Source organism: Telopea speciosissima, chromosome 2 (genome assembly GCF_018873765.1).
Source record: "Telopea speciosissima isolate NSW1024214 ecotype Mountain lineage chromosome 2, Tspe_v1, whole genome shotgun sequence".
NCBI classification, from domain to species: Eukaryota; Viridiplantae; Streptophyta; class Magnoliopsida; order Proteales; family Proteaceae; genus Telopea; species Telopea speciosissima.
The window spans coordinates 26565916-26580362 of record NC_057917.1 but is presented as its reverse complement, the minus strand read 5'-3'; the positions used below and the strand labels follow the sequence as shown (position 1 = coordinate 26580362).

General features: G+C 40.6%; 1 protein-coding gene across 1 annotated transcript; it reads left to right on the top strand.

Annotated features, from left to right (window-relative positions):
• Positions 1-5030: 5030 nt before the first annotated feature.
• LOC122651296 lies at positions 5031-13250 on the top strand. Its single transcript, XM_043844632.1, has 5 exons — positions 5031-5168; positions 5815-6068; positions 6182-6393; positions 10541-10805; positions 12883-13250. Exons 1-5 carry the CDS (start codon positions 5078-5080, stop codon positions 13177-13179), a joined length of 1119 nt encoding a protein of 372 aa, XP_043700567.1. The 5' UTR covers positions 5031-5077; the 3' UTR covers positions 13180-13250.
• Positions 13251-14447: the final 1197 nt, after the last annotated feature.

Here is a 14447-nt window from a genome sequence, read left to right as displayed (position 1 = left end):
TTTTATATGAACATCTTTCACATCAACTCAATAGGTGCGACAGGAAGGAAAAAATACACCATTGATCACCCCAATAATATCCAAAATATTTTTTAGGGAAGATGGTGGCTACACTCATACGTTAAATTTGACAACCTAGTGTAATGTCTTAACATATATTGGATTTTTCCATTTATTTATTTTTTTTTTATATATATGAGAATTGAAAAGATATATTACTAAAAAGAGAATTTACATAGTGTTTTTTTATGGTAAGAGAATTTACATAGTTGTAAAAAGAAAATTGGAGATTGTTCTTTTGAGCATTAAGAGCTAAATTAGTCGCTACCACCCTACAAAAGCTTTCATTTATAGGACGGAATAAAGTTTCCTGACAAAGATCATTAATTTTCAAAAAAATAATCTATCAGAGTCCAAAGCCATGGAAAGGTAGTTGGAGATGGAGGAAGCTCGGGGAACAGCTGGTTCGAACACCACATTTCTTTCACCTTCAATCCAAGATTGGATGCACACTCGAGCCCTACAAGGATGCCAAAAAGATCGGATTCCAAAATATGATTGGGTTTGAGATCCTGCACCAAACAAAATAAACTTCCCACTAAGAAAAAGAAGGTAAGACCACCCTACCGAGGTTATGCCTGAAATCTGAGATCCTGCACAAATCAAAACATGTAAAGAATTAAAAGTAGATAATAGTGAGAGTCTCCTCAACTGGAGTATACATCATGGGATGAAAAGGAGGGGGAGGGATAAGTCTAAATCCGTTATCCAAAGATTAATGTTTTTCAACGTACACTCGATATGGGTCGGGCTTCTCCTGACAAAAAACAAACTTGTTCCGAAATGTCCAAATAAAATAGCAGGTGACAATAAACACACGAAAGAACCAAATGAGAGATTGTTTATCCAATTTACGATGAAGCAGAGTAGAAATACATAACAGTTCCAGGGAGGGGGAAGAGAGAAACTCACTTCTCAACCCCAACAGACCAGCAAACCAAATACGTTTAGCCCAATCCTAGGAGATGAAGATGTGTCAGGAGGCCATTTGGTTCCTGATACACCACGTTTTATCTATCCAATCCCTGCTTGACATGAGGACCGACTTGGATTACAAGTAACCGGCCCACGGCCAGAAAAATGGAGACCACGAATGAAATGATTATACCAGCCTAGACACATCAACAAGGTCAGTTAAGAACTTCCAAGTGGGTGAAGGCTGATAATCGTAATTCACGTGCGAGAAGATCGAGGATTCTGAGATATGAGGAAAGAATTCCCCTTTGTGGAAGGGTTTCCTAATCTGAGCATAGGGGGACCACTTAACCAGAAAGGAAAGCCCTCCGGTGGATCCAAGGAGGATCAGGGGGGAAGGGATTGGGAAGATACCTGTATAAATAAAGGTCCTTGCACCCATATAGATTCATTCTTTGATCAATAGAGAAATCAAGAAAAATAAAAGATTAGTCTTTGTTCTCCATAATCTTTTCTAGTCCAGGCTAGCTTGAAAGTTGCAGTGTTTAAGGATCTTTTCTAAAACAACATTCTTTGGCGCTGTCTATGGGAACGAAGAATAGAAACCTGCGAGGATTCCACTATGACAAACACCCGGAATCAATCGAAGATTTCTAGGGCCGCTGCGACAGCCACTGCTCCTGCCATTGCTTAGGGAGGAGCTCTGGGCGGACTTGTAGGCTCTCACCATGAAGCAGATAATCCAATCCTTGAGGTGAATGAATCACAGCAAGAGGAGTCTCAGCCGAGACTCCCCAAAGACCTGCCGCGGTACGTAATGATAGAACAATTTGATGCGCTACAGACTCGATGGCATGACAAGATGGATCAGATGGAAGAGCTGCAAAGCAACTTCTTACAAGGGATCTAGGTACCACCACGTCCACCGCAGGCCAGGGAAAGAACTCCTTCCCTTGAGCACAGCGAGAACCATAGAGACGCTAATAATGCTCGATGGAAGGATAAAGAAATCCAAGGGGACAACAAGCACCAAGGTTCCTAGATGACCAAAGTCGAACAAGCTTTAAAAGATAAAGTATTGGAGTTGCAGGATCAAATTCAGGAGGTCATGAGAGGAAAGAACCTAGCCCCAAATCATGACTTCCACTTCACTACCGATCTGGCCATTATTAATGAGATCCGTGTGGAACCTCTGCTAAGGGATTCAAGATGCTGGCCACTTAACAGTATGAGGGCATGGCAGATCCAGAAGATTTCTTGAAAACTTTTAAGTCGTTGATGTTCTTTCAAGGAACCTTGAACGCAATAATGTGCAGAGTGTTTCCCTCTACCTTGAAAGGGGTGGCGAGACTATGGTTCTTATGCCTTCAGCCACTCTCCCTGACCAACTTTGTGGAGCTTGGACGGGCTTTAGTGGCCCACTTCATGAGTAGTAGGGTCCACAAGAAGACAACCGCCAATCTCTTGGCTATAAAGCAATGCCCCGATGAGTCTATCAGGGAGACTTTCTCACGGGATTCAACAAGGAGGCGCTGGAGGTGCGAAACTTAGACCAGATCGTGAAGTTCCAGGCTCTGTACAGCGGCATCACGGATGTCGAGTTAAAGAGGTCCCTAATCATGGATGAACCGGAAGATATGTATGAACTTTTTTCAGGCTGCAAAAAGCACATCAACCTAGCCGAAGTTCTTACAGCCGAGCAAGAAAAAGAAGGCGAACCCGAGAAGAAAAGCCAAGAAAAGAAAGATGCACAAGTTGGGGAGAACGGCCCAAAGCACGACAGAGAATAGAAGGAGGGGAAGAGAAAGAGAGACGAAAAGGCCTGGGTTACAAAGAACGATGCAGGACTAGAGCCGGTTTACACGGCCCTCACACACAACCGAGCATATATCCTGAATGAGATTAAAGGCCAGGTAACCTTGTGTTGGCCCACCAAGATGGTCAATCCCACGCACGAGCGTAATAAGAGCAAATACTGTAGATTTCATCAAGACCACGGTCATGATACCGAGGACTGTAGGTAATTGAAGGACGAGATCGAAGCCCTCATCCAAAGGGGGCGTTTAATCCGATTTGTTAAGAAAGATAGTAATGAAAGGAGGCAGGAGTATCGTCCCCGGGAGTCCGAGGAGAAGGCCAAATCACCTACTCAGTTGGATAGGGAAGATCGGGCAAGGGGGAAATGACATACCGAGAACGCATCACTCAGAGAAATTGCCATAATATATGGGGGCCCGGGGCTGGGAGGTGAGTCCTTCAATTCTAGAAAGAATCATGCTTGAAGCGTCTTCCAAACAGATATGCTCGACAAGAGAAGAAGGACTAAGCATCAGATCACGTTCTCGGATGAAAATTTATCCGACATACAATCTCTCCACGGTGATGCCTTGGTAATCAAAATGACTATTGCCAACTATATCGTGGTCAGGATCCTTGTGGATAATGGAAGCTCGGTTGACATCTTGTACTATGACACATTTGAGAAAATACACCTGAAACCCGAGATGTTGAAAAGGGTTGAATCTTTTTTATATAGATTCAACGGAGCCCCGGTAAACGTAGAAGGGTCAATTGAATTGTTGGTAACAGTAGGAACGAAACCCAAGCTCTCTACAGTGATGATGAACTTTTTTGTGGTGAAGGTGAACTCCACCCACAATGGGATACTGGAACGACCAAAGATCAAGGATCCCAAGATCTGAGGAAAGAATTTCCCTTTGTGGAAATCCGAACATAGGGGGACCATTTAACCAAAGCCCTCTAGTGGATCTAAGGAGGATCAGCCGATCAGGGGAAAGGGATTGGGAAAATACCTGTATAAATAAGGGTCCTTGCATCCATGTAGATTCATTCTTTGATCAATAGAGAAATCAAGAAACACAAAAGGTTAGTCTTCGTTCTCCATAATCTTTTCTAGTCCAGGCTAGCTTGAAAGTTGCAGTGTTTGAGGATCTTTTCTCGAACAACATTCTTTGTGCAAAAGTTCCTAAGGAAAAAATATCTCCTACGATTTCCTGACCGGTATAGTTCCCCTAGTGCCTCTAATAAGAGGGGGGTGGACCACACACGGGCAAAATGTTCGGTCAGAGATGGAATGGTCACTATGCCCTTGTTAGGGGAACCACACGAACTATACCGGGCAAAAGATTGCACGGGATAAAGATCCCAAGCATTCTCTTGTAGTTGTAGACTTGTAGTCATGGAAATTTAGTTCACAGTACTAGAATAGATATGTAGTTAATACCAATACGAACCTACCAATTATCAACTCCTAAAAATGTATTTGTAATCTCTTGATTATCGCTCGTTATATCCATGCACTCTCTTGTGGTTCCTTGATGTTCAAAATTTATGAAACATGAGTGTCCCTTAATATGCCAATTTTTGGTAAGATATGAAAAGCATATTGACAGACCTTCCTTAGATAACTTTGCCCAATTAAGCACGGTATTCGTGGAGGGATGATTAGTATTTAGTAATAAGTTTTTTTTTTATGGGAATAAAACTATATAAAAAAAATTATATTGTTCCAGGAGGTGGAAAAGGAGGAAAGACCCCCTTCTCTAGTAAGAAGTGAAAAGTGATGTTCGTAAAATTATGAGAGAGTTCAGCTACTTCCAAAAAAAGGGGTAAGGAGTGCCATGAGAAGGTGGTATGATCAGGATTGTTGAACCACGAAAGCAGATCATTGTCTCGCACCCACACATGATGAATGACAATCCCCTCCTGTTTAGATTTCTTCCAGCCCTGTAGGCTGTAGTAACCTAAAAAGAACTGCAGTGGTTGAGTCCTATACATTGAGAACACCTGCATCGTTGACAAAATTGTTGCCATCTATCAAAAGGTTAAACGCCCACTTTGATTAGTATTTAGTAATATTTATTAGTAGTGAGGGATGATTAGTATTTATTAATAATTACTAGTAATAATCTCATAAGATAGGGGTATTTCCGTACCAGGATCATTCTGATGCCTCCCACAGTCTCACTCACCCGCTCATATCAAACTCCGAAGGTTTCCATTTCCGGTGTTCCTACCAAGTGTGTTTAATCGGCTAAACCAAGTATTAATACGTGGGAGGTAACAGTTGAAGATTGCAACAATGGCAAGAGTTAACAGGAAGATATCTGCTTCACCAGCCAGGTCTCAGACCAGAAAATCAAAGCAGAACAGCTCCTTTCAGCTTCCTTCAGGTCCGCTTTTCTTGATTTCCTTTACATTTCATCTGTTTCTGTCTGTCTGTCTGTCTGTGTCTGTCTGTCTGCCTGTGAAGATATGAATAATTTTGTAACCTTTTCTGGCGTTTCCAAAAGCTTGGATTCGAGCTGCGCAGTTTTTTCGACCAATTAAATTAAGCTTTTGATTCGTTTTTTTTTGTTTCTGGATGAATGGAAATTTTATTAATTAAGAAAAAAGAAAAAACAGGTACAACAGTGTAGCCACTCAGGAAACTAAGAACAGATATCAAAGGGGAAACAACCAAAACCCGGGGGACCAAAAGAAATTCAACCAAAGAGGGGGAAACAAGAAAAGGGGAGGGAAAAAATACAGCCAATCAACGAGGGGATACAAGAAAACAAGCAGGGGAAGAAGAAACAAAGAACAAAAATGATGATACAACAAAACTAGGGGGGGGGGGGGGGAGAGCAATAAGCGGGGAGAGCAAATTCTGTTCAATCCAAACAACCGTGGGAGTTCAACTATGTTACAGAGGAACAGATCCTTGCTGGGCATCAGATTTGCTCCAGGCCTGTAACAATTTTCTTTGGTTGCTATATGTCAGTGCCAATTCTTCTGGATTCAGTCGATTATCTTTTGATGCAAGTCCAACATTTTCAGGATTGCTCAAGAAATTATCAGTTGTCTTGTTGATTGGGTTTCTGGCATGGGCTTATCAAGCCATTCAACCTCCAGCACCCAAGATCTGTGGCTCTCCAGACGGTCCATCTGTTACCGCTCCTAGAATTAAACTCAGGGATGGAAGGCATTTGGCCTACAAAGAGAACGGTGTCTCAAGAGATAAGGCAAAGTATAAGATTATCTGGGTTCATGGCTTCGGTTCTTGTAGGCATGATGTGATGCGGCTATCTCCAGTACATCTTTCTCTACTTGTTTATTGTTTTTCCATTTCTTTTTCTTTACTTGGATTTCCAAGTTTTATCTTTCTAATAGGAGGATTGGTAAATTTCCTTATGTACATCTCCAGGAATTAACTGAAGAATTAGGCATCTATTTGCTGTCCTTTGACAGAGCTGGATATGGAGAGAGTGATCCCAATCCAAAGCGAACAGTGAAAAGTACAGCTTTGGATATAGAAGAGCTTGCGGATCAGTTGAGACTGGGATCCAAATTCTACGTAATTGGGATCTCCATGGGTGGCCAAGTGGTTTGGACCTGCCTCAAGTACATTCCTCACAGGTAAGTGTTGCTGACTCTGTACTTACCTTGATCCATGTATTTATCAAGCTTCTTAAGAAGAGCTGAAATTGGAGATGGGAAAATCCTGATAATCACACACACTGGTAGTAGTATTGATCTAATACCAAATTCAACCAAAAGCACTGGTAGACAATTGTCACTGACAAATTGCCTATGAGTGACCAGGTCATAATATTTATACCCTTTATGAGTTCTAGAATAACCAAGGAAAACACATTTTACAGTTTTGGGAGACAATTATCTATTTGAGATTATAAAATATGAGCAAAGCAAATACAACCAAAAACCCTGGGTAGCAAGGAAAACAAAGGAGATTTTGGAAACACAATAGATAAGCATGAATGGTTGTCTAGAACAGAAGAAGGCATTTGGTTTATCAAATAACATGCAGTGAGAATAGCATTATACCAAAAATGTCTAGGAACATGCATACAGATCATGAGAGACCGAGCAATCTCTAATTAGTGTCTGTTTATTTTTCAGCGACCCCATTTTGTTTTGGGGGGGGGGGGGTATAAGGACAGGTCGTTTGATGAATCATACCGTGACCTGTCCCCTGATTTGAAAATAAACAATTTATCATATAAATCATAAATCCGGGATATATTCTTCTCTTGGGAGAAGGTTCGCTTCAAGTCATCTCACACTTCTTTGGCAGTGGGGTGGAACACTACATTGGCTGCAGTAGCCTGATCCATGTTGTTCCATAACCATATATATAAGGAGGGTGTTATTTTCCCCATCCATTCTTCATAGGTTTTCATCTCAAAAGGTTCTTTATAATCATCAGAAGGAGGATCAGACTGAAGATGCTTCAACTTTCCTTTGGCATTAATATAGACTTTAACAGCCTCCTATGTCCATAACAGAAAAGTACCGACTCCATTGAGTTTAATAGTGATGACTGGACATTGACATTGTCTGAAGTAGTTTTTGGGATCAGCCATCATTCTCCCCAAAATTGGGTGAAAATAGATATCTGCAAAGTCTGGAGTTAGATGACCTCCAGATTTGGATTGGATGAGATTCTAAGTAGCAAGGAAACAATGCCCTATAATATCAGATAGTGGAGAAAATCGATTACCACAAATCAGAAGATCTGATGGGCTTCAAGTCTGGATCGAGTGGACCCTTTTAGAGGGGCAGCAATGCCTCAAAAAATCAAGGGTAAATTTCACGGACACCCCCTGCATTTAGGCCTAAAGCCACAGACACCCCAAAAACATTCAAAATTTCACGGAGTTAAGAATCTATTACTACTAAGTCCACTGCATTAAGTGTGTACAGTTAAGTGATGGTTAACTCTTTCTAAATGGCAAAACTACCCTTTTCATATGGTGAACTTATCATAATACCCTCATGTCTTGTTTCCCAAATAACCTATCTCAATCGTTTTTCAACTTTGAAGAATGAACCATATCCAAGTTGAAGAAAACCTGCAAATTCTTCTCATCTCCGATCAAGGTTCATAGCTGAAGAGATTAGGTGGTAGTTGTTCTAGGGCTTTTGTTTGGAGGAGATCTACCATCAGAGATGATGGCGTTCATGATAGGTTACTGAACCGGATTTTTGGAAATTCTAGATATACATGGAGTTCTAAAACAAAAAATCAACTACAGAAGTGGATGAAATGGTGGAAATCAAGGCTTGAATTTGGTTAAAGATCTATGGAGATGGCTGGAAACTTACTTCATCTTCGAAGATAATAAGGTGACGGCCCCTCTTATCTTGAAAAAAAAGGGCGTACCCAGTGCACAAGGCTCCCACCTCTGTGGGGTCTGAGGAGGGTCATAAAAGAAGGTCCCTCTTATCTTGACTATGTGATAGTGTAGTATATGTATCAACCAAAAGAAAAAAAAAGGATAAAATAAGAAAGAAGTTCTAATGTATTTTTTCTTTTAGAGAGAAGGAAAAATTGAGAAGATGATATGTTGAAAAGGTTGTATTATTATTTTACGTTGATATACTTTGCTAACGATTGTTGGATATCTAAACTTAGAAACCGAAACAACAATGAGTTTTGGTTTTGAAAGTTTATTTTGGGTTTTAATCAATATTCTCAGACTGAGGAGATGTGGGTGAGCAGAGAAATGTGAGGGGGAACTTTTGGTCTAATGATGAAGAGAAGGCCATGGCGCAAGAAATTTTGGGTTCTGAAGTCTGTGACTTCTTGACTTCTCTAAGTGATGTTTCGCTGGACTTGATTACACCCGCTGGCTACAGAAATGTGCAGTAGGAGCTCTGCCAGCTTGTTAAAGGCTCAAGCTGGACCTACGCCATTTTCTGGCAGGTCTCAAGATGTAAGTCTGGTGCGTTGGCCTTAATATGGGCACTGCAGAGAACCCAAGGGGGACGAAAGAGAAGAAGATAGAACTTTGGCGAGTTCCGAATCATAGAAGAAGGTTGGAGGAGGAGAGGAAGAGCAAGAAATAAGGAAGCAGGTGCTTCAAAAGCTTCACTCATTCTTTGGTGGATCAGAGGAAGATAACTATGCAGCACGGTTGGATTCTGTTTCGGAGGTGGAGATGTTCTACCTTACATCCATGTATTATTCGTTCAAATACGATGCCCAGGCTAGTCCTGCATGTTCATTTTCCTCCCATAGACCAATCTGGGTTGTGGACCAAAATGTTTGTGCAGATCAGTATCAATCGAAATCATTTCTAGCAAGATCAGCTAGCTTTCGGACTCTGGTTTGTGTTTCGATCAATTCAGGGGTGGTGGAACTTGGTTTTGTTAAATCACTCCCAGAAGATCAAAATTTCTCACAGATGGTTAAAACTTTACTTGGGGATTCAAGTACTCATCAGTCAATGCCAATGGCAACAGCAGCGGTAACAGCAACAATGACCCCTTAGAGATTGGGCAGTAGCATACAGGTCCCCTCCCTCTGCGTTCTCAGGTCGTCGGTGGTAGCGTGATGGTCGCCTCCCTCTGAGTTGCAGGTCTCCAACGTAAAGTAAAGATAGGGAAGAACAGGTTTCGAATGGCTTTTATGAACCCAAGTAGGAGGTTAAAATGTACATTTCAATTTTTAAGATAATGGTCCCGAACGTCAGGGGAAAGGTTGAAATTTTGAATGTTTTGGGGGTGTCTGTGGCTTTAGGCCTAAATACAGGGGGCGTCTGACATTTACCCAAAAATCAATGAGATCTGCTAGACAGATCCAAAGTAATTTCAGATTCTTCAGATCTGAAAAAATACCCCAAAACAGAGTGTTGCATGGAGTGATGGAGAACTGTAATTCCTGAAGATCAGCACGGATCAGCATCAAACTGAAATCGAGCGGGCTCCTGTGCAGGGTGAATCAACGTTCAAAACTTGATAGGAATTCCATGGCCCGATACGAAGTAATTTGAATTCCAAAAAATCTCCAGAATCTGCTGCAGGTTTGTAGAAACAAAAGGAACTGTCTTCAATGGACAAAGCACTCCATGATAATCAAAGGATAGATAATAGAGACCCTAGTTTGTTATTATATCACCATTAACTAGGGCCTGAGATACATATAAGGCAGCATAGGGAACTGCAATCCACGAACAAGAGACTGTTTAGACTATCAAAACCAGAATCGAGTATACAGACTGATTATTGAAAAAGGATTAAAACCATTTGACAGGACCTACATCAATAACCAGTCGATGTAAGAGCTTGAAGATTAGAGAGCAAGAAGAAGAAGAAGATGGATGAAGGAGGACGAAACTGCCAAAGACAGAGCATAGTCGATTGTCTCGGCAGTCCCTCTAATTGTTTATTGATAGAACATCAATTACACAAAGGCTAAGAATCTTAGCTGTAGTAGAAGTCTATCTAGGAAACAAAAGAAAAGATAAAGTACTAACTAAACTTACTTCCCAAGACATAACACGATGGAGATATTCCCCCTGTCATGTTATACACACAAATACCAAAATATGTATCCCCACGGTACATAGGTTACATAACTTAACAGTAATCTGTAATATTGATCTGATCCCAAGTTCAACCAAAAGCAATTAGTTCTAAGTAGTTCAAGGTCCTAGTTGTTGGTTTGTTTCTTAGACGAGTTGATTGAGTCTATGCACTCCTCTCTATCTTAATGTTTTCTCAGATTCTACATGTTTTAAGTGGAAATTTGTACTGGCAGGCTTGCAGGGGCAGCATTACTTGCTCCAGTTGTCAATTACTGGTGGCCTGGCTTGCCGACCAATTTAACCAAAGAAGCCTACATGCTGCAACCACTGGGGGACCAATGGGCACTAAGGGTGGCTCATTACACCCCATGGCTGACATACTGGTGGAATACTCAGAGATGGTTTCCTGCTTCAAGTGTTGTAGCCAATTCCCCAGAGATTCTTTCTCGCCAAGATAAAGAATGCATTCCCAAGTTTGCAAGGAGACAAAAGTACTTGGTATTTCTTTTTGCCAATATCCTGTTTTATATGTTTTTCTATATCTTTAAGGATATGATGCAGAACATGAATATGGAAATTTCAGAGTAGGACTAATAGACTGACAGCTGGTAGGAGCAGTTGACAGTAGGAATAATAGATTTCTTTTTATGCATACAGCTCAACTCGACCATGCCTTCATCCGAACTAGACATTTGTTTTATATGTATAATGGTGGTTAATAATCCCACTTTTGATTGTAAGACATTTAAACATTGTGGTGAATGAATTTGTTGTGCATGCATGGGTTCCCCTCCCCCCGTTCTGCATTCACCATCTCTATAGCTAGATCTCCACTTTAACATGGATATAGAATATCAACTGTTCGTGTATTGAAAATCACAGATGCTGGTGCAGAACAAAAGCATTGCGGTAAGGAAAAAGAGATGAATTGGTGAGTTTGACTACAAATATTTGTGTGGAAGATGGTAAATACCACCAGTTGCGGTGGAACTTCGGTTTAGTACATTGGGGGACATTAGCTGCGAAATTGGTCAGGTTTAGAATACACATGTTATTGTCCGACAAAGGGCTTAAAATGTGTGTCCAAACAGCAGAAATTTAATGAAATGTCCTTGTCAGTAGGTTCTTACTCTTGCAAGCTGAAAAACTACATAAAGTTTTATTAGTATACAACTTGTTTTCATGTATTCTTCTTATGTATTGTTTAGTTATAAGCTCATTATATTTGGTGTTGCGAGTATGTTTGCTGTTTCCAATTGGTTATTGGATGGTGAGACATTTTATTTTATTTGAAGTGAATCTTACTACTTATCAGGGAAAGAGTTTGATACATTTGCCTTGGAATAAGGCTGGACCGTTTATTTATTCTTTCTGGGGAATGGATTACAAAGATTCTCAGAATCCTGTCAAATTTTTTCAACTGACGCAGATCGTGCATGAGCAGAATATTCAACTAAAGAAAAAACGCAGATGAACTTATGCAAAAATGAACAGCCACAACTAAAGTATGGAGTAGAGTGTGTACAAATTTTTAGTTGTATGGAAACCCTCCCTGCTAGTGTACCATAAGTTTTAGGCTATTGAGAACTCTTACCCTCTATGTTACTGGGAGACTTCAAAATAGAAGCTGCACCCTTTGTACATCTAGACACTGATATTTATTTATTTAGAGAGAGAGAGAGAGCGAGAGAGAGAGAGAGAGAGAGAGAGAGAGAGAGATTTACTTTAGATATATGTAATGATAGTGATTCGAATAATTCATGTGCAGATGCACACATGAGTGCGCACATAATGTAGAATATCTGTTCCTCTTTGATAGTGTTTATGAATTATTGATAGGGCTATGGTTTCTTGCATGGCTGACATAGGAAAGCCTTCTAGTAGGTCCTATTTCTGCCATACAGCAGATCGGCTGGCCCAAATTTTGTGGGTGGGTCAGGTCCATAGTCACCTTCTCACATGTCAAGTTTCATCTGGAACAGAGTTTCCACGTGGCAAAATAAAGCCTTTGGGAATCCACTGAGAAAATGAATCTTTTAGACAAAGGTTGATAACAAATGGAAGGATAACAATAAAGAGGGAAAATGCCAATACATAGACATGTATGTGATTGAACTTGGCTCTGGAATTCGATTCTTTGGAAATCCAGATTCTGACCTATCTATCCAACTTGTAGAGTTATCACAGCACCCTATTGATGTGGCACAATTTGGTGGACCAGCTGTGCAAGGAATCTTTTTCTTTATCTTATAATATAATGCAAAACTTAGTAGGAAGTTTATACAAGTCCATTTGGTGCGAGTCCTGCTTTTGTAGGGCCCAGGAGGGTAGACGAGAGAGATGGTCCTAAACTTTGGCAATTTGCATTAACTGGCTGCCTTCAGACTTGCACTCGTGTCTTGACGGCCAAGCTTTTACCCTTGCATCAAGTGATTGGCCCTGATAGGGTTCACTGCTTCTTAAACATTAATTATTTAACACAGTTTACCATGTATGTGGATTGCTTTCTTTTGGTATGTTAGGTTCAAGAGTATTTCATTGACTGTAACATTAATCTCAATTTTCATTGTTTCAGGCACAAGTCAACCAGCAAGGGAAATTTGAGTCCCTTTTCCGTGACATGATTATTGGATTTGGAGATTGGGAATTTGATCCAATAGGACTAGAAAACCCATTTCCACACAATGAATGTTCTGTCCATTTATGGCAGGGAGATGAGGACAGGCTTGTACCGGTTACCCTGCAGCGCTATATTGCTGGAAAGCTCCCATGGATTCATTATCATGAGCTAATAGGTTCAGGTCACATGTTTCCTTGCATAGATGGTATGAATGAGGCTGTTGTAAAGGCACTCTTGCTTGGGGAAAAGTAGCCTCCTAGACATGTAATTCTCCACCTCCCTTCTTGACTTTGAATTTCTTTTGGTTGTTTCCATTCTTTTTTGCCAATTTGTTTTTTTATCCTTACTGCTTCTTCATTCTGTTGTTGTATGAGAATAGGATTTAAAGAAATTGTATTGCATCTGGTAAAGAAATTGTGGCAGCAGGTTGTGGCATCTGGTATAGTTTATCTCTCACAAGTGTATTGCATCGCTCCTGGATTGTCCTGAAGAAATGGTTCTAACCTGTAACTTTTAGAAATTTTAAACATAATTTGTTTGTTTAATTTGTGCCTCGGTTCTCTTATAATCAGTAAATGCACTTGCTTAGACTTAAAAGTTCTCTTGGATTAACTAAGAACACTATCTGAATATATATATATATATAGATCCAACAAATTGTTTGTTTGATCGTTCATTTGAATGCAGAGCTACTAAGGTGCTTAATACGTTTAGTTTTACATGCAGGGATATGGATTCACTGTTTGATGATGAGTAACAATCCAGGTTTTAGAGAGAGAGAAATTATTAGATGGCCTTCACTTGACTGACACCTGATGAATGCATTATGAAATTCCATTAAGGCAAAAAAATGCAGAATGCTTGTTATCTGCTGTTATTAAAGCAGCTCACATGAGGTTGACTGGGATCACTGTTTGATGGGTAACAATCCAGACCTGGGAGAGAAAAACTTTACCAGATGCTACAACCTGCTGCCACCCCCCTCCCCGTCCCCTCCCCCCAAACCTTTAATTGGCATTTCACGAAGGAAGCCTGTATACAATCCTACTGTTTGTTTCCTATTACCCCCTTCACATCCCCCAAAACCCCACCCCACCCACCACCCACCACCCCAAAAACAAAAGAGGAAGATTGATAGCTGTTTGTTGCTCAAAACGGTTACAAGCCAAATGTCATGGACGATGAAGAATGCCGTCAATCAGCATGTGAGTTACAACTTAACTACAACTACTATGTTAGAATTGCATGTACGATTCGACGGAAACAAATTGGAATCGTTGCAACCGATGGGAGAAATCATTCAAATCTCATAACAAAACATAGAGTTTCGATCGTTACAAAAAACTTCACAAGGGCAAAGCCTCTACGCGATATTAGCTCTTTCGCAATGAGTCCTAAGCACACATAAAGCTTTGCGTTCCCTTGAATGCAAGCTCCTCCACAATCAATTGGGTTTTTGCTAAAACACTAATCACAGACTGATAGAGAAGGAGGCTAGAGAAGATGGAAAACTTCAACAA

Excerpts from the sequence above, each read along its gene's own strand:
- LOC122651296 (XM_043844632.1), top strand. The coding sequence starts at position 5,078 with ATGGCAAGAGTTAACAGGAAGATATCTGCTTCACCAGCCAGGTCTCAG. Across the intron at positions 6,069-6,181 it reads ATGTGATGCGGCTATCTCCA|GAATTAACTGAAGAATTAGG; the intron begins GTACATCTTTCT and ends GTACATCTCCAG. Across the intron at positions 10,806-12,882 it reads CAAGGAGACAAAAGTACTTG|GCACAAGTCAACCAGCAAGG; the intron begins GTATTTCTTTTT and ends TCATTGTTTCAG.